This window comes from Pelobates fuscus, chromosome 5, assembly GCF_036172605.1.
Source record: "Pelobates fuscus isolate aPelFus1 chromosome 5, aPelFus1.pri, whole genome shotgun sequence".
NCBI lineage: Eukaryota > Metazoa > Chordata > Amphibia > Anura > Pelobatidae > Pelobates > Pelobates fuscus.
The window spans coordinates 2,719,063-2,740,001 of NC_086321.1; the positions used below are offsets into that span (position 1 = coordinate 2,719,063).

The 20,939-nt window shown below is 41.4% G+C and overlaps 1 protein-coding gene across 1 annotated transcript; it reads right to left on the bottom strand.

Annotated features, from left to right (window-relative positions):
- Positions 1-2,327: 2,327 nt before the first annotated feature.
- Positions 2,328-20,513, bottom strand: MSMP (microseminoprotein, prostate associated). The gene is made up of 3 exons (XM_063456675.1): positions 20,283-20,513; positions 11,014-11,122; positions 2,328-2,739 (listed from the first exon to the last, which is right to left on the bottom strand). The coding sequence occupies exons 1-3, from the start codon at positions 20,368-20,370 to the stop codon at positions 2,550-2,552; spliced, it is 387 nt and encodes a 128-aa protein (XP_063312745.1). The 5' UTR covers positions 20,371-20,513; the 3' UTR covers positions 2,328-2,549.
- Positions 20,514-20,939: the final 426 nt, after the last annotated feature.

The window sequence follows — 20,939 nt, forward strand, 5'->3', positions numbered from 1 at the left end:
TAGGCAATTAGCAAGACACCCCCAATAAATGAGTGGTTCTGCAGGTGGTGACCACAGACCACTTCTCAGTTCCTATGCTTCCTGGCTGATGTTTTGGTCACTTTTGAATGCTGGCAGTGCTTTCACTCTAGTGGTAGCATGAGACGGAGTCGACAACCCACACAAGTGGCTCAGGTAGTGCAGCTCATCCAGGATGGCACATCAATGCGAGCTGTGTCTGTCAGCATAGTGTCCAGAGCATGGAGGCGCTACCAAGAGACAGGCCAGTACATCAGGAGACTGGAGGAGGCCGTAGGAGGGCAACAACCCAGCAGTAGGACTGCTACCTCCGCCTTTGTGCAAGGAGGAACAGGAGGAGCACTGCCAGAGCCCTGCAAAATGACCTCCAGCAGGCCACAAATGTGCATGTGTCTGCTCAAACGGTCAGAAACAGACTCCATAAGGGTGGTTTGAGGGCCCAACATCCACAGGTGGGGGTTGTGCTTACAGCCCAACACCGTGCAGGACGTTTTCCATTTGCAAGAGAACACCAAGATTGTCAAATTCGCCACTGGCGCCCTGTGCTCTTCACAGATGAAAGCAGGTTCACACTGAGCACATGTGACAGACGTGAAAGAGTCTGGAGACGCCGTGGAGAACGACCTGCTGCCTGCAACATCCTCCAGCATGACCGGTTTGGCAGTGGGTTAGTAATGGTGTGGGGTGGCATTTCTTTGGGGGCCGCACAGCCCTTCATGTGCTCGACAGAGGTAGCCTGACTGCCATTAGGTACCGAGATGAGATCCTCAGAGCTCTCTGTACATTTGTGTTACATTTGTGGATGTATATTCCTTTAGTTGTCTCTAGTGCTGCATTTCGCATTAAGTTAAATAGTGTATAATTTCAGTTGACTGGGGGCTGGTCGCTAGATCACGAAACATTGATTTTCTCCATGTGGAATTTTCATGGCGCTAATGTGAGTTTTTTTTTTTGTTTGTTTTTTTTATTTAAAGAATGTTTATATAAAAGTTTTCAAAGAAAACCTGCACCTTGTGAGGTATCGGACACTTTGTTACTGTGACTCCTTTTATTGCCCAAAAGTATCATGGGTCCGATAAATCAATCAGAGGAATCTGAGATTGTCATATCTGGGGATAGTTCAATCAATCAATCAATCAATCAATCATTCAGAGGAATCTGACATTGTCATATCTGGGGATAGTTCAATCAATCAATCAATCATTCAGAGGAATCTGACATTGTCATGTCTGGGGATAGTTCAATCATTCAGAGGAATCTGACATTGTCATATCTGGGGATAGTTCAATCAATCAATCAATCATTCAGAGGAATCTGACATTGTCATGTCTGGGGATAGTTCAATCATTCAGAGGAATCTGACATTGTCATATCTGGGGATAGTTCAATCAATCAATCAATCATTCAGAGGAATCTGACATTGTCATGTCTGGGGATAGTTCAATCATTCAGAGGAATCTGACATTGTCATGTCTGGGGATAACATTTTCTGGCCTTCACGGTTTGTGAAATGCTGTGACTTCTGTTAAAATTACTGAGGGACTCACATTTTACAGATTTACCTTTAATTCACACTTTGCAAAACTTTCACAAATAAACCAAAAATACATATATGCTGAGAATTTTTAATATCAAGACTGATAACAGAATCTATTGTGAGTTTTCATTTTGTTGTACTTGTGTAGAAATTCTAAGCAAAATTGTGTTGTTTTTTTTTAGTTTTTTTCCTCTTTTCCCCCAGTTTTACAATTGTATTCATTTTTAATGTTGTGTGATGTTTAACTATAGGGTATCAGAAAAGAATGCCCTATCTATCCTCTTAGAAAGTATATGTGTGGGTGCACTTAAACAGAAAGGGTTCAACTGTGGTGGAATGAGCACATGGAAACAGTCCCAAATTCATTGTATCCCATAAAGATCGCTTTCTGTCAGGTAACAGATTTAGACTGTGCTACAAGTAGCCCCTTTATTTAAATGTGTCCCATTATACACTGGGACAACTAGGCAGCAGCATAGTGGGCGTTCGTGGTATGTGTGTTACGGAATGACTTATTGCTTAGCAACACTTAGTGGTCCATATTAGGTATTTATATGCTATTTTGCTTTACTATTGATTTGATTAATCCACCAATCGTATTGTAGGCAGTGGAATAGAAATTCAAAGTCTACTCCACTGCATATTTGTTCTTCAATCTGTGGAAAGTGTAAGGGAATATCTTTAAGAGCCAATAGATTATATGCATATTATTATGGTGATTTAGAGGGCAGTTCAGTCTGTCTCTAACCCCTAAGGTGTGCAAGTATACATACTAGTGATAGGAGTTTCCTGGGCAATACTTTTTTAATATTTTTTTTTTTTTTTTGGTTGCCCTTGTCTTTCCAAGCAAGGAGCCACGTTCTGGCTCTCAATACCCTTCCTTGCTTTCCGGACATGCAGAGATTGTGGGCAAGATAATGGAATGGAATTCTTGGTCAGGTGAGGAGAGCAGACAAGTCATAAAAGTACATTAAATCCACTCAAAGTACTGTCTTTATCTTCCCATGTGTGTAGGGTAGACGGCCTGCGAGGTAGGTTCTGGTGTGCCTGCTGAGCCCCATTCATACTCTGCACTGTGCACACATGGTAGATCTGGATTAGCTTTCTGTACCACGGAGATCTGACAGGTTTGAGGGTTGTATCGAGCTTCACACCATGAAGGGAAGTCAATTGGATGCTGGGTGCTGAGATCAGAAACATGGATTAAAAAAGGGCATTTCAGCATTCTATACAAATTGCAGTTACTGTTGTCACTCTCCTTGGATGGTGAAAAAAACAAGTGTAGAATGAACATTTACACTAAATCAATATCAGAGCCATCATACTGTGGATCTATAGAGTGCCGCTCTTAGTCCTCCTGGGATCTGCTCTATAGAACTGAACACAATACTCTAGGTGAGAGTACAATAAATATAAAAAAACAATATTGGAAAAAATCATCAAAATAGAAAATGATAGGTGTCACAGCAAGGGTGCATAACTCATTATTGCACTATGGAATATTGTCCTTTAATGTAATTTGTGTAGCACATAGATAATCTGCTTGCTTGGTAGAGATGGAATATTGTCAAGGTCAAAAGGGGTTCATTTTATTGTATGATAGAAGGGGTAATGTAAATTGCATAGGAATGTGAAAAGGGGTTTATCCTCTGAATGTATCCTGTGATTACTCAAAGGCTCTGCAAGGTGTGAGATTCTACACTGGAAAAGCATGAATGTCTGGCCCAGCCATATGACCTGTACTTCTTAATTGATGGGTCAATCTCTTTGCTATGTTAATGGCCATTAGCCTTGTTCCAATATCAGATCCAAAAGCAAAAAATAAATAAAATCATATTTACCCACCGAAAAATAATTAAGCCTCATTTTTGTTATATTTAGAATGTGACAAGCGCCATTTTTTTTAATAAGCCCAAACATGATTGTCATAACTTAACTATAATGGAAGGAATTGTCATGTCCGCCATATTATAGAATGGGAAAATAATTATTATTTCTATGGCAGGTACATAAGAGAAGATCGAACCAAATGTTTCCATTTGGATTGATAAAAAGAAAAGGGGTAATAGGCGCTCACTATAGTGGATTGTGAACAGGCAGCAGTATACAGAACAATGATTCCCAAAACCTTGTGAATAGATAACAGAAAATAGGAAAAAGGCGTATACCGCGCCTAGTAATTTATATATGCAAAATATACATACATATATTCTTGGATATTCCAATAAGTCAGAACCTCGGAAAAAAATTTAGATAAAAAATAATAGTGCAATACAGTAAACTTTATCTTGAAGCAGTAAATATAGCTATGTACAGCCCACTCACATTTATATGAGCTATAACAGAGCTCAGCTGTGATGCGCTTGGACGGTACAATCCCCGTCTCAGGATATGTTGTTGTAGTTGACACGAATATTCCCAAAGTGCAGTGTGCGTGGTTAATATAAAAAAGAAATAGCAGCCAATGGTGAAGTAAGTACTAATAATAAAATAAGTAATAAATGATATTGTTCTTACAATTTCTAGAGCATAAAACTTGCTCTAGTATAAACAGCTTAGGTGGTATAATCCCCACCAAGGATATTCAGGATCCAGGAAGTAAGAAATGAATGAATATAAAAAGTAACTAAAAAGAGTATACTTTAATATAAACAAACAAACTGAAAATCAATAAAGGGTATAGAATATAAAAGAAAGTCCCACTTAACGCGTTTCGCCTGATAGGCTTCTTCAGAAGTGTGGTATAACCTCCTTTAGGGTCTGTTTTTATATGCTTCTTAATGTGTAAATGGTGTCCTGGTGTATCTTCTTCCTGGTTCCTGTTGATACGCACGGGTCATACCGGAAATGACGCGGTATGCGCGTCATGCCAGAAGTGACGCAGTACACGCGTCATACCGGAAATTAATTTGGCGTCGTCTAATAGTTCGTAATAGTTCAGTAATATTTATATAAATACATTGATAATAAAAAGATCTAAAAGGCAGTATATACAAAAATGTAATACCTATAAGACACATAATTGCGTTTTAAAACGATATACCAAACATGGCAATGTTAAATACACATAACTTATGCATTTTAATTAAAATACACTGAGGATAAATTGCATCCAACTACATATATATAATAATAGTACATTATAAATGAACCTTATCCAAGAGTGCATATTAGATGGTATAATACCAAGGTGCATTAGTAAAACATACATATTAGGGTTGCTGTAAAAAAGATTGGTAAGAATGTTGAAGATAAAAAATATAAAAATTGGAGTATACTTAAAATATAAAAATTGGTATCATAAAAAATTAAATAAATCAAAATTAACATTAAACCCATTCGGGTGTAGGGTGTCTAGCTGATACACCCATTGCATTTCTGTTTGTCCAATCTTTTTAACACCATCTCCTCCTCTTCAGTGATTCTTAACAGTTGTAATCCCAATAAACGTGAGGTGTTTAGGGTCATTACTATGCATGCAGAAATGAGCTGGTACTGAGTGGTTTAATAGACCTTTTTCTATGTTTCTACAATGTTCTGCTATTCTCGTTTTTAGTGGTCTGATAGTTCTACCCACATATTGGAGGCCACACGGGCATTCCAATAAATAAATTACATTTTTACTGTTGCATGTAATAACCTCTTTTATATTACGTATATATTTTACCAGTATTATTTGACCTTAAGTTAGTAATAATTATTTTTGTGTTTTTTTTTTTTACACGCCATGCAACAGTTGCATTTCTAAAAACCTTTTTTATCCATAAAATTATTAATTTTATTAGGACTTATTTTTGTAAAAATTTTTTTGTTAAATGCATTTTAAGATTCGGTGCTCCTCTAAATATTACTTTTGGTTTATCAGGAATTACTTTTCTTAGGATCTCGTCCTCCTTCAGTAAGTGCCAATGTTTTGTTAAAAATGTTTCAGTTGTTTATTTTTATTATTATATTCTGAAACACTTGGCAGGGAAAAGTCAGAATTACTTTGGTTCACTTGGGTTTTAACCTTATGTATAAGTTGGTTCCTAATGTGTTAGCTTGTTTTAAAAACATAGATGTTTCTGAACAATTTCTTTTAAGGCGCATTATTTGACTTTTTGGTATGCTGTCTAGCCATATTTTGTTATGACAGCTATCAGTACTTATAGTTATTTACATTTACGTCTTTGAAATGTGTTTTAGTTTGTAGTTTATTATCTTTAATATATATGTTTAAATCCAGATAGGTCACCATAGTGTTACTAAAATCCGCAGTTAAAACTATGCCTTCTTCATTATTATTTAAAAAAGAAATAAAATCCTTAGCTGAACTAATAGGCCCCCTCCAAACAAATAGGAGGTCATCTATGTATCGAGAGTAGGATGCCAGGCTTTCCACCCAGTCATCCAAAGAAAGATCCGAAGTAGAAGCCTTTAGACAGCTAAATGATGGTAATACATATATTAAACTAAATAAAGACCCAACAGCAGATATAAAATCTGAATTTTATGTATATCTAAAAAAAGGAAGAGATATTGGCATTTTAAGTGAAAAAGAGTATAATTATATAAATATACAATTTCCAAAAATCCCAGTTATATACTTCCTTCCAAAAATTCACAAAAATCCAAATGATCCCCCAGGACAACCTATTGTGTTGGGATAGGATCCCTCCTTTCCAATCTATCAGAATATATCAATATAATGTTACAACCGTACGTCAGACAAACAAGATCATATCTGAAAGATACAATAGATTTATTAAAAAAATTGGAAACTATCACCTGGAAAGATGACTATATACTTGTGACGTACAGTCATTATATACGATTATTCAACATGATAAGGGATGTCAAGCGATAAGATCCATTTTAGAACGAGATGACTCAATATTTCAAGAACAGATTGATTTTATAATTGAAGGCATAAATCTAATTTTAAAACATAACTATTTTTGGTTTAAATATGTTTTTTTTTTTTTTTATTATTTATTTTTGTTCGTGCATAAGATTAACATGTGAATTTACACTGCCACAATAGCTGGTGCATTCAAGTTTGCAAACACGCATTGTTACATGGCATTATTGACATTGCACTTTTTTTAGTAGTTATATAAACAGGATAAGACATTAATGATGTACATGGCTTAGAAAGATTGAGAAACATAACATATAAAAACAACGCTTTTGTTTCCACGCAGTAGGTTAATATGCTGTGTCAGATGCTAGGCTGAAACATGTAAAGTTGTTCTGATTGTAGATTAAGCAGACATGTTACACATTACGACAATACATATGAAGCGGTCAGTGTGGATCACCTAAACTTGTGTGACTATATGAGAACGTTGAAACTTAGATGAAAGAAAACATCAAGTCGATTAAGACAATTAGCTAATAGGCTTATTCGTGTGTGAGTAGCTTGGCAGGGTATGTTGCATTTATCTATGAGCACACAGTGAGACACCATTTCACCTAAAGCTGTGTGTGTGTGCCGTGGTATTCCACATATGGGTGCTTTCTAAGTAAAGTAGAGCAATATAGGTAGCGTTATGCTGTATACTTTAGGACACGCTGAATGAGTTGTGGGTGTATACTTGCAATTACTGTATATGCTGTACATTTGCATCACATGAGAAAATAAAAGGTGGTGAGAGACAGGATAGCGTTCATTTTCCAGGTGAATTGAATGCCATATCCCCTGTTTTACAGTGGGTAAGGTGGATGGCCATTAAGTCCATGCGGTGAGGACAGGTTAACCAATTCCCGACCGGAGGTGCACAGAGTCTTGTTGCCAATCTGAGCATTGCAGGCTGTCCCGATTTATTGTGGGTCTGCAGGTAGGGACTGTCGCTGGAGGGGTACTCCCTGGTACTGCTGTTGAGGTGAGCTCTCTGGCTTGTACTTGGTGCTGTTGTGGCTTCACTGCAGGACGTGCGTGTAAAGTCTCCGCTGTAAGTGCGCTGTACTTGGCGGTAAAGTTAACTGTCGCTGGTGGGGGTACATGCTGTAAGGTCTCCCTCTCCTCTAGCACCTCTGCCTTGGTCGTTGGGGACAAGCCCTCACTGTGAGGCTGGTGGGAGGTCAGGTTAGTGTGCCTCTGTTCGATTACTTGCCTTCTCCTATTGCCATCTGACCGGTCCTCGGTCTCCTGCTGCTGGCTAGTGTCTTGCTGCTGCCGCCCTTCTACTTGGGATGTCTGTGCCTGCACCCGTGCGGTCTCGTTTGGGTGTGTATGTGGCTTGATGGCAGGTACTGCCCTAGTGCTCTCCGGGAACATAAGGGCTTCCAGCTTGTCCCAGAAAGCCTGGAAGGCCCTGTCCAGCCGGTGCCCTATGTCTTGCTGCTCGCTGTGAGTACAGGGGGAGCATGCGGTCTCCGCCATTTTAGGTGTAGTGCCATCGCTTGTTGTAGGACCCTGTGTCTCCTCAGCTTTCTCGCCGGGTCGTGCCAGGGTCTCTCGAGGGTAGACCGGGATAACCCCACCGGTCCAGAGGGGGGGGAACGAGGGTCTGGTCTCCGCTTGCCAGCTGTGGGGGTCAGCGGGGGAGCGGCCATCTCCCTCGCGCCGACCACGCGTGTAGGCCTCATAGGTAGGGCAGGTGGTGTATACCAGTTCTGTCGTTTGGGTGGCATAGTTGTGTGCCCCTTGATGTCACCTGCCGGTTGGTAGCCTTTTTGGGCCGATTAGGTCCCGTTTAGGTGGTTTAATTCAGCTTAATTGTTGCTGCAGGGCAGGAGCTAACCAGGTCTGCGTCCTCTCCCTGCAGCGGTCAGGCCCCGCCCCCTTAAAGATGTTTTTTATCTGCAAAAGACTGGTACGGATATGGGTACCAGGTTTGCACCCAGTTATGCCAACCTCTATATGGCGGAGTGGGAAGACCGGTCCGTCTGGAGGGGGCATGACTGGGTGGAAAGCCTGGTATCCTACTCTCGATACATAGATGACCTCCTATTCGTTTGGAGGGGGCCTATTAGTTCAGCTAAGGATTTTATTTCTTTTTTAAATATTAATGAAGAAGGCATAGTTTTAACTGCGGATTTTAGTAACACTATGGTGACCTATCTGTATTTAAACATATATATTAAAGATAATAAAATACAAACTAAAATACATTTCAAAGACGTAAATGTAAATAACTATATAAGTACTGATAGCTGTCATAACAAAATATGGCTAGACAGCATACCAAAAAGTCAAATAATGCGCCTTAAAAGAAATTGTTCAGACACATCTATGTTTTTAACATTGCATACATAGGTATTAAATTTTTGTATATACTGCCTTTTAGATCTTTTTATTATCAATTTATTTATATAAATATTACTGAACTATTCCGAACTATTAGACGACGCCGAAGTCATTTCCGGTATGACGCGTGCGTGTCAACAGGAACCAGGAAGAAGATACACCAGGACACCATTTACACATTAAGAAGCATATAAAAACGGACCCTAAAGGAGGTTATACCACACTTCTGAAGAAGCCTATCAGGCGAAACGCGTTAAGTGGGACTTTCTTTTATATTCTATACCCTTTATTGATTTTCAATTTGTTTGTTTATATTAAAGTTACTTTTTATATTCATTCTTTTCTTACTTCCTGGATCCTGAATATCCTTGGTGGGGATTATACCACCTAAGCTGTTTATACTAGAGCAAGTTTTATGCTCTAGAAATTGTAAGTACAATATCATTTATTACTTATTTTATTATTAGTACTTAGTTCACCATTGGCTGCTATTTCTTTTTTATATTAACCACGCACACTGCACTTTGGAAATATTCGTGTCAACTACAACAACATATCCTGAGACGGGGATTGTACCGTCCAAGCGCATCACAGCTGAGCTCTGTTATAGCTCATATAAATGTGAGTGGACTGTACATAGCTATATTTACTGCTTCAAGATAAAGTTTACTGTATTGCACTATTATTTTTTATCTAAATTTACTTATTGGAATATCCAAGAACATATGTATGTATATTTTGCATATATAAATTACTAGGCGCGGTATACGCCTTTTTCCTGTTTTCCATTTGGATTGATGTTGGTCTGGAACACAAGGGGTGGGTCACTCAGTATCTCTATAGATACGCCTTAACTTCACCTCTAGAACAGGCATGGTAATCCACAGGGGGTATATATCCAATGATACTGAAATGTCTGGTGTGGCGACTGGGTTTTGGAGAGGCCTCGAGAGGCCTGCTTGCCAGCCTCTTGCCCTGTGACCATGGCCCCTGGGGTGTATTGCCTTTTAAAAACACTATATGTGCATATTGGGACTTGGCACAATGCCCCTTTCAAACATGTGGCGGCAGCCATCTTAAATTGTCCAGCAGTGTTTTGTTGTCGAGTATATGGAACTGTTATGGGCATGGGACGATGTGCACGGTGGGGCAAAAATAAAACTTCAATGGAAATTCCTGAACCAATCTGGGTGATTTTTGGATATGTTGTTCACTCAGATCGGGGCTATCAGGGGATGTGACTTTTGTGGGGATATGTTGTATTTTGGGGTTTGTAAAAATGTATGTTTTTTTTTTCTGCTTAGAGTTAGTTGAGTTAGTCCATTGTCTTCGTTAATTATATCACAGGCAGAGGGGAGGGATTGTGTACACTGCATGGGAGTGACTGAATGTAAAACTATGTTATTATTGCCTTGTTGTTCCTGTGTCCCTGTGCCCCACAAGGTCCACCTGGGTAGTAACCTTGTGGGGAAAACTGTATAAAAGACCAAGCTGTTCAATAAACCCTCATATCTGCTGAGTTCCTGTTTTACCCTTAACATAGAGCCTCGTCTCATCTACCCTGGGGATTGCTATATCACTATACTCGCCAGGGATTATAATGACTAAGCTCTTTTAACAGCTTGTTCCTGCTTCTCTCTCTTGGAGGAGAGGTTCACCCACTGGAACCTGGAGCCTTGTCGTAGGTCCAGGGTGGGAAGAGGACGGTGCGTTCCCAGCCAAGCTGCGGCGGTTCGTGGGATCTGCAGTGCTTATGGTGTCTGGTGCGGTGCTGATGGTCCTTGGTAAGCACTAGGAGCATCGATTGACGGAGGGTCCGTCACATATGGGTACTTACTTGGGGATAGAATCTAATTCTAAGTGAGTCACCATCCTTCCTACCAGGCCCTCTTGGGCAGAAGTATTTACTTTAAAGAGTAAGTGATTAGGACTTTCTGTTATTTTATCCCTTTTTTTTTTAATCTGTTGTTGGTGTGAATAATTTGCTTGTCTTCTATATTTTTGTATATTTTGATTTACTTGTGGGACCAAGGCACCCCATTTATAAATTGTCTTGGTGGTGTTGAGGGGGATTTTGTCATTTTTTTCCGGTCTAGTGCAGACAAATAGTGAACTTTAACCCTTTCACCACCACAATTACGTCACGCGCACTCTTGAAGTAGGGTGCATTTGTGACAATAGGGATTTATAAAATGCGGTGGTTATAAATTTCTGTGCCTATACTCACATATCACAGCAGCCAACTCCCACCGGATGGAGGCAAGTACAGAGCTGACAGTTGTTGGCGAGCCAGGACTCTCCCAAGCCAAAGCTTCGTCCTGCGTATTGACATGATGCTGGAGAGAGAGGGGGGATACCATTTCACACTCTTTAATATTTTATACTGGCTACACCGGTCACTGCAATTTACCAACCCTTAGTACATCTAATGGACATTTTGAGAGATATTATAATCCCACCAGCTTCCATGCAAACATTGATTCTCTTCATGTAGAGTGCGTGCCCGATGTTCAGCTGCCAGAGACCATAGACTGGTTCTGAAACATCCTCTTTTATAGACATATACGAATAAGACGATATTCCCCGTATTAACCCTCTGCTCTCACACACCGTGGTAACAGAAATGGAAACTTAATGTAGTGTCTGATGGGTCAGGGCAGGAAGCAAAACAAGTTCTTTATATTATATTGCACCCCCTATAGGAGTACAACAAACAATCAGGCTACCTTGTTTGTGCACTTCCCCAAATCCCTGTGCATATTTACATAACTGGAGCATTTATGTTTCACTCCAATGGCCATTAGATGTTAGTCCGCCAGCCACGTCAAGGCAAACCTCTTAGGTGGGTCCCTACACTAACAATTCACCTTGCTTCCTTCAGCATCAGGTAAATACATCTCTAATGAGACAGAGAGGGGTATTTTATTTTGAAAGCCCTACATGCATATTAACCCTTTATAGGGAACACATGGGATGGGCAGCAGCACTGTAACATGGCTGTGTGATACAAATATACTAAAACAAGTCCTGTGCTCAAACTCCCACTACTCCTGGGCAGCAGCATGTTATATGACCAGCCCCCCATGATTATATAGAAACATGCATATTTCATGACAATCCCCCCACGATTATAAAGAAACATGCGTGTTACATGACCATCCACCCCACAATGACATAGTGACAGTGGCCCCAGGTGCCACCAAGTAGGGCTCACACATGGCCGGGTGACAGGAGTGCAGGGGAGCTAGAGCAGGTAAGGGGGGGGAGCTAGAGCAGGTAAGGGGGGGCGGAGCCTGAGCAGGTAAGGGGGGGAGCTAGAGAAGGTAGGGGGGAGCTAGAGTAGGTGCTCGGGTGGAGGATGTCATTATTCTCCACCCTGGTGTATGAAAAAAAATAGTGGGGCAGAGCTTATCGTGAGGCAGGGCTAAAATGGCAGCGGCCAGAAGCCCCTGGTAACTGCTGCACAGGAAGAGGGAAGCAGGAAGGAGTCCCTGCCTCCCCACTAACTTGACTACAGGAACTGCACTGCCTCCACTCCCCCCTTCCAGTCATAATGGAAAGAGGTAATTGTCTCCCTGCCTGTCTGTCTGTCTTTGTTTGTGGCTCTCTGCCTGTGTGTGTGTGTGTCTGCCTGTTACTGAGTGTGTGTGTGTGTGTGTGCCTGACCGACTGTTACTGAGTTTGTGTGTGTGTGTGCCTGTCTGACTGTTACTGAGTGTGTGTGTGTGTGTGTGTGCCTGTCTGCCTGTTACTGAGTGTGTGTGTGTGTGCCTGTCTGCCTGTTACTGGGTGTGTGTGTGTGTGTCTGCCTGTTACTGAGTGTGTGTGTGTCTGCCTGTTACTGACTGTGTGTGTGTCTGCCTGTTACTGACTGTGTATGCATGTCTGCCTGTTACTGACTGTGTGTGTGTGTGCCTGTCTGCCTGTTCTCGTGTGTGTGTCTGCCTGTTATGGAGTGTGTGCATAGGCGTGCGCAGCCTATTGCATTAGGGTGTGCACCCTAAAGCACAAACACACGCCGCATGTATATATGTGTGTGTGTGTATATATATATATATATATATATATATATATACACACACACACACACTGCTGTGTGTGTGTGTGTGCAAGTGCTGTTAGTGTGATGTGTGTGTGAGGGTGATGTTAGTGTAATGTAATGTGTGGGTGAGGGTGTTTGTGTGTGTGTGTTTGTGAGGGTGCGGTTTGTGAGGGTGCTGTTAGTGTGCTGTGTGTAAGGGTGTTGTGTGTTTGTAAAGGTGCTGTGTGTGTTTGTGAGGGTGCGGTTAGTGTACTGTCTGTGTGAGGGTGCTGTATGTGTACTGTATGTATGAGTGTGCTGTGTGTGAGGGTGCTGTATGTGTGTAGGTGCTGTATGTGTGTGTGTGTGCGCTGTATGTTTGGAGGGATTGTGGAGGTGGGGGCAGATTAGTAAATATCCCCCCTCCCTTCTGACCTTATGTAGGGAGGGGGCATCCTTGCTGCCATGTGTCATCCCTGGTGGTCCAGTGGAGAGTGAACTCTAGCCTGCGGGGCTAGAGTTAACTCTCGCAAGATCTGAGCGTTGATGCGGCAACGCTCAGATATCGTGAGAGGAACCTAGCGGAGCTGCTGTCTAGAGCTCCCTTGGTCCTCTCCTGCCTCCCTCCATGCTGCTGTGGGCCGGTGAGGTAGATCTTTGATCTCCCTGCCGGCCCATGGAGGCTTAGAGCAGAGCCGGCACTCAGATAGCGCCGGCTCTGTGTGAGCCGACAGGGGAGATCGGAAGGGTACAAGTGCTGTGGAATAATGTGTGGGAACTCTCCCAAGATTCCCACCCCCCAAAAAAAATAATATACACTTGTGTGTGTATATATATACATATATACACACACATATATACACATACATATATACATACATGCGTACACACACACGCACACTCACAGACACATTCACAGACGCACACTCATACATTCAGACACACATACACTGACACATACACACACAGACACACACATTCACAGACACACATACAGACATACACACACATTCACATACACACACACACACACTCACATACACACACACACACACACTCACAGACACACACACACACACACATTCACAGACACACACTCACAAATTATTTTTTTTTTAATAAAAAAATGTCCACCCAGCCTCCTTACCTGGAGAGCTGGTGTGGACTTGTCCCTGGGGTGCAGTGGGGAGGGTGCCTCTCTCCATATCAGCCTCGGCGAGGGAGCTGTGTGCTCTCTGCTCCCTCTCACCGCGCGGGCTGTCTGCTGTAGCTGGGAGCTGGAATATGACGTCATATTCCGGCTCCCAGCATCTGCAGACAGCCCGCGCGGTGAGAGGGAGCAGAGAGCACACAGCTCCCTCGCCGAGGCTGATATGGAGAGAGGGGGGATGACGGGGGAACACGGGGAGGAAGGGGGCATTTGGGGCGCTGAGTGCCTGCAGGAACAGCGTTCCTGCTAAAAGAAAAGTGCAGGAACGCTGTTCCTGCAGGACTCAATCCATAGTGCGTGCCGCGGGGATTAGGGTGTGCCCAGGCACACCCGGCACACCCCGTGCGCACGCCTATGAGTGTGTGTGTGTAACTGTGTGTGGCTCTCTGCCTATAACTGAACATATGTGACTGTCTGCCTGTAACTGCATATGAGGGGTGCGGGGATTTTGTATTGGGAAAGGGGTCTTGTATAAGGGGGGCTGAGCAGAGAATTGGAAGGCAAATGCAGGGATTTTGTAGAAGGGGGCACTACATGGGTTTTGTAGGAAAGGGGCAGGACAGGGGTTTTGTAGAAGGGGGCTGACATGGGCTTTACAAAGTTTACAAATTTGTGCAATACAGTTAACAAAAAAAGAAAACACTACTTTAACATTTTTGCAGTGGGGTGGGGGGGGGGGGGGTGGGGGCAAACACAGGATCCGCCCCGGGTGCCAAATGCTCTAGGTACGCTCCTGCATAGTGACATGCATGTTACATGACAACCCCCCCCCCCATGATAGAAACAAGTGTGTTACATCCTCCCTCGTTTTGTATAAAAACAAGACCATTTCTTCTCACATTTACGTTACATGACCATTCCCACTTACACTTAAATAGAAATATATATGTGATCTATTACCATTTACCCTCACACTTACACATAAACATGTTACATGACCATCCCCACCTACACTATTACCATTTACCCTCACACTTACACATAAACATGTTACATGACCATTCCCACCTACACTATTACCATTTACCCTCACACTTACACATAAACATGTTACATGACCATTCCCACCTACACTATTACCATTTACCCTCACACTTACACATAAACATGTTACATGACCATTCCCACCTACACTATTACCATTTACCCTCACACTTACACATAAACATGTTACATGACCATTCCCACCTACACTATTACCATTTACCCTCACACTTACACATAAACATGTTACATGACCATTCCCACCTACACTATTACCATTTACCCTCACACTTACACATAAACATGTTACATAACCATCCCCACCTACACTATTACCATTTACCCTCACACTTACACATAAACATGTTACATGACCATTCCCACCTACACTATTACCATTTACCCCACACTTACACATAAACATGTTACATAACCATCCCCACCTACACTAATACCATTTACCCTCACACTTACACATAAACATGTTACATGACCATTCCCACCTACACTATTACCATTTACCCCCACACTTACACATAAACATGTTACATAACCATCCCCACCTACACTATTACAATTTGCCCCCACACTTACACATAAACATGTTACATAACCATCCCCACCTACACTATTACCATTTACCCTCACACTTACACATAAACATGTTACATGACCATTCCCACCTACACTATTCCCATTTACCCTCACACTTACACATAAACATGTTACATAACCATCCCCACCTACACTATTACAATTTGCCCCCACACTTACACATAAACATGTTACATAACCATCCCCACCTACACTATTACCATTTACCCTCACACTTACACATAAACATGTTACATGACCATTCCCACCTACACTATTACCATTTACCCCCACACTTACACATAAACATGTTACATAACCATCCCCACCTACACTATTACAATTTGCCCCCACACTGACACATAAACATGTTACATGACCATTCCCACCTACACTATTACAATTTACCCCACACTTACACATAAACATGTTACATGACCATTCCCACCTACACTATTACCATTTACCCTCACACTTACACATAAACATGTTACATAACCATCCCCACCTACACTATTACCATTTACCCTCACACTTACACATAAACATGTTACATGACCATTCCCACCTACACTATTACCATTTACCCTCACACTTACACATAAACATGTTACATGACCATTCCCACCTACACTATTACCATTTACCCCACACTTACACATAAACATGTTACATAACCATCCCCACCTACACTATTACCATTTACCCTCACACTTACACATAAACATGTTACATGACCATTCCCACCTACACTATTACCATTTACCCTCACACTTACACATAAACATGTTACATGACCATTCCCACCTACACTATTCCCATTTACCCTCACACTTACACATAAACATGTTACATAACCATCCCCACCTACACTATTACCATTTACCCTCACACTTACACATAAACATGTTACATAACCATCCCCACCTACACTATTACCATTTACCCTCACACTTACACATAAACATGTTACATGACCATTCCCACCTACACTATTACCATTTACCCTCACACTTACACATAAACATGTTACATAACCATCCCCACCTACACTATTACCATTTACCCTCACACTTACACATAAACATGTTACATGACCATTCCCACCTACACTATTACCATTTACCATCACACTTACACATAAACATGTTACATGACCATTCCCACCTACACTATTACAATTTGCCCCCACACTTACACATAAACATGTTACATGACCATTCCCACCTACACTATTACAATTTACCCCACACTTACACATAAACATGTTATATGACCATTCCCACCTACACTATTACCATTTACCCTCACACTTACACATAAACATGTTACATGACCATTCCCACCTACACTATTACAATTTGCCCCCACACTTACACATAAACATGTTACATGACCATTCCCACCTACACTATTACAATTTACCCCACACTTACACATAAACATGTTACATGACCATTCCCACCTACACTATTACAATTTGCCCCCACACTTACACATAAACATGTTACATGACCATTCCCACCTACACTATTACCATTTACCCTCACACTTACACATAAACATGTTACATGACCATTCCTACCTACACTATTCCCATTTACCCTCACACTTACACATAAACATGTTACATGACCATTCCCACCTACACTATTACCATTTACCCTCACACTTACACATAAACATGTTACATGACCATTCCCACCTACACTATTACCATTTACCCTCACACTTACACATAAACATGTTACATGACCATTCCCACCTACACTATTCCCATTTACCCTCACACTTACACATAAACATGTTACATGACCATTCCCACCTACACTATTACCATTTACCCTCACACTTACACATAAACATGTTACATGACCATTCCCACCTACACTATTACCATTTACCCTCACACTTACACATAAACATGTTACATAACCATCCCCACCTACACTATTACCATTTACCCTCACACTTACACATAAACATGTTACATGACCATTCCCACCTACACTATTACCATTTACCATCACACTTACACATAAACATGTTACATGACCATTCCCACCTACACTATTACAATTTGCCCCCACACTTACACATAAACATGTTACATGACCATTCCCACCTACACTATTACCATTTACCCTCACACTTACACATAAACATGTTACATGACCATTCCCACCTACACTATTACCATTTACCCTCACACTTACACATAAACATGTTACATGACCATTCCCACCTACACTATTACCATTTACCCTCACACTTACACATAAACATGTTACATGACCATTCCCACCTACACTATTACCATTTACCCTCACACTTACACATAAACATGTTACATGACCATTCCCACCTACACTATTACCATTTACCCTCACACTTACACATAAACATGTTACATGACCATTCCCACCTACACTATTACCATTTACCCTCACACTTACACATAAACATGTTACATGACCATTCCCACCTACATTATTACCATTTACACTTACACATAAACATGTTACATGACCATTCCCACCTACACTATTACCATTTACCCTCACTCTTACACATAAACATGTTACATGACCATCCCCACCTACACTATTACCATTTACCATCACACTTACACATAAACATGTTACATGACCATCCCCACCTACACTATTACCATTTACCCTCACACTTACACATAAACATGTTACATGACCATCCCCACCTACACTATTACCATTTACCCTCACACTTACACATAAACATGTTACATGACCATTCCCACCTACACTATTACCATTTACCCCACACTTACACATAAACATGTTACATGACCATTCCCACCTACACTATTACCATTTACCCTCACACTTACACATAAACATGTTACATGACCATCCCCACCTACACTATTACCATTTACCCTCACACTTACACATAAACATGTTACATGACCATTCCCACCTACACTATTACCATTTACACTTACACATAAACATGTTACATGACCATTCCCACCTACACTATTACCATTTACCCTCACTCTTACACATAAACATGTTACATGACCATCCCCACCTACACTATTACCATTTACCATTTACACTTACACATAAACATGTTACATGACCATCCCCACCTACACTATTACCATTTACCCTCACACTTACACATAAACATGTTACATGACCATCCCCACCTACACTATTACCATTTACCATCACACTTACACATAAACATGTTACATGACCATCCCCACCTACACTATTACCATTTACCCTCACACTTACACATAAACATGTTACATGACCATTCACCTTCATGCTTACATAGACACGTGTTCCATGACCATGTTACCTTTCCCATTAACACATTGAATCATGCATGTTGCACAACCACTCTCTCTTACTTTTATCTAGAAACGAATGTTTCATGAACATCCCCCTCACATCGAAATAGGAACGTGTATAACATGTCCATTCACACTCACATTGATACGTACATGTTCCATCACCCTTCCATTTATGCTTAGAAATAAAAATGTGTTATACAACCATTTGCAGTCACACTTACATAAAAACATGTCTTATATGACAAATCTCCCCATGTATACATAGATACATGCATATTACATGACCATTATACCTCACACATCGAAACACGCATGTTACTCATGCTTACACAGAAACCTGCGTGGTGAAACACTCCTACTACATAATAATTTATCTTACATGACCTTCCCCCCACAATTATATCGAAACCTGCGTGTTAAATAACCAAGTCCTCATGTTTACACAGAAACCTGCGTGTTACATGACCGTGTCCTCACATTTACATAGAAACCTGCATGTTACATGACCGTGTCCTCACATTTACATAGAAACAGGTGTGTTGCATGACCATGTCCTCACATTTACATAGAAACCTGCGTGTTACATGACAGTGTCCTCACATTTACATAGAAACCTGCGTGTTACATGACCATGCCCACACGTGTACATAGAAACATGTGTGTTACATGACCATGTCCTCACGTTTACATAGAAACATGTGTGTTACATGACCATGTCCTCACATTTACATAGAAACAGGCGTGTTACATGACCATGACCACATGTTTACATTGAAACATGCATGTTCCATGACCATGCCCCCCACGTTTACATAGAAACATGCGTGTTACATGACCATGTCCTCACGTTTACATAGAAACAGGCGTGTTGCATGACCATGTCCGCACATTTACATAGAAACCTGCATGTTACATGGCCGTGTCCTCACATTTACATAGAAACCTGCGTGTTACATGACCATGCCCACACGTTTACATAGAAACATGTGTGTTACATGACCATGTCCTCACATTTACATAGAAACAGGCGTGTTACATGACCATGACCACACGTTTACATAGAAACATGCATGTTCCATGACCATGCCCCCCCACGTTTACATAGAAACAGGCATGTTGCATGAACATGTCCTCACGTTTACATAGAAACAGGCGTGTTACATGACCATGTCCTCACGTTTACATAGAAACATGCATGTTACATGACCATGCCCCCACGTTTACATAGCAACATGCATGTTCCATGACCATGCCCCCTTACATTTACATACTGCGTGTTACATGCCTATTCTCTCTCAAGCTTATACGAATGAACATTTGCACACCATATTTGCTACTTACCTCGAGCCTGGAAATAACAGCGCCCCTCACAGGTGGGGAAAAATATGGCCAGCAGGATAACTAGCAGGTGTCCAGGAAGGGATGGCATCTTCACTGCTGATCTGAGGGAGCTTTGTCTCTCCCTGTCCTGACTACCTGTGTGACTCCCAATCCTTCCTTCTAGCTGTCTAATTTTTGTGCTTCTATCTCTCTCTGTCTCAGTGTCTCCTTTGTTTCTAGTCAGGGGTTACACAAAGTACTATTCCAGCTATGTGTACACAGATTGTCTCTCTAAATGTATGTCTCTTTAACACTTCTTTGCATCCCCCTAAACCTATCTGTCCCAGCCTGGATATGTGTCAGTCACTGTCTGTTTGGTCTCTGTCAGTCACTGTATCTGTGTCAGTCAATGTCTGTTTGATTTCTGTCAGTCACTGTATCTGTGTCAGTCACTCTCTGTTTGGTCTCTGTCAGTCACTGTCTGTTTGTTCTGTCTGTCCCTGGATCTGTGTCAGTCACTGTATGGTCTCTGTGGTTCTCCGTATCTGTGTCAGTCACTGTATGGTCTCTGTGGTTCCCCGTATCTGTGTCAGTCACTGTCTGTTTATTCTGTCTGTCCCTGGATCTGTGTCAGTCACTGTCTGTTTGGTTTATGACAGTTTCTGTATCTGTGCCAGT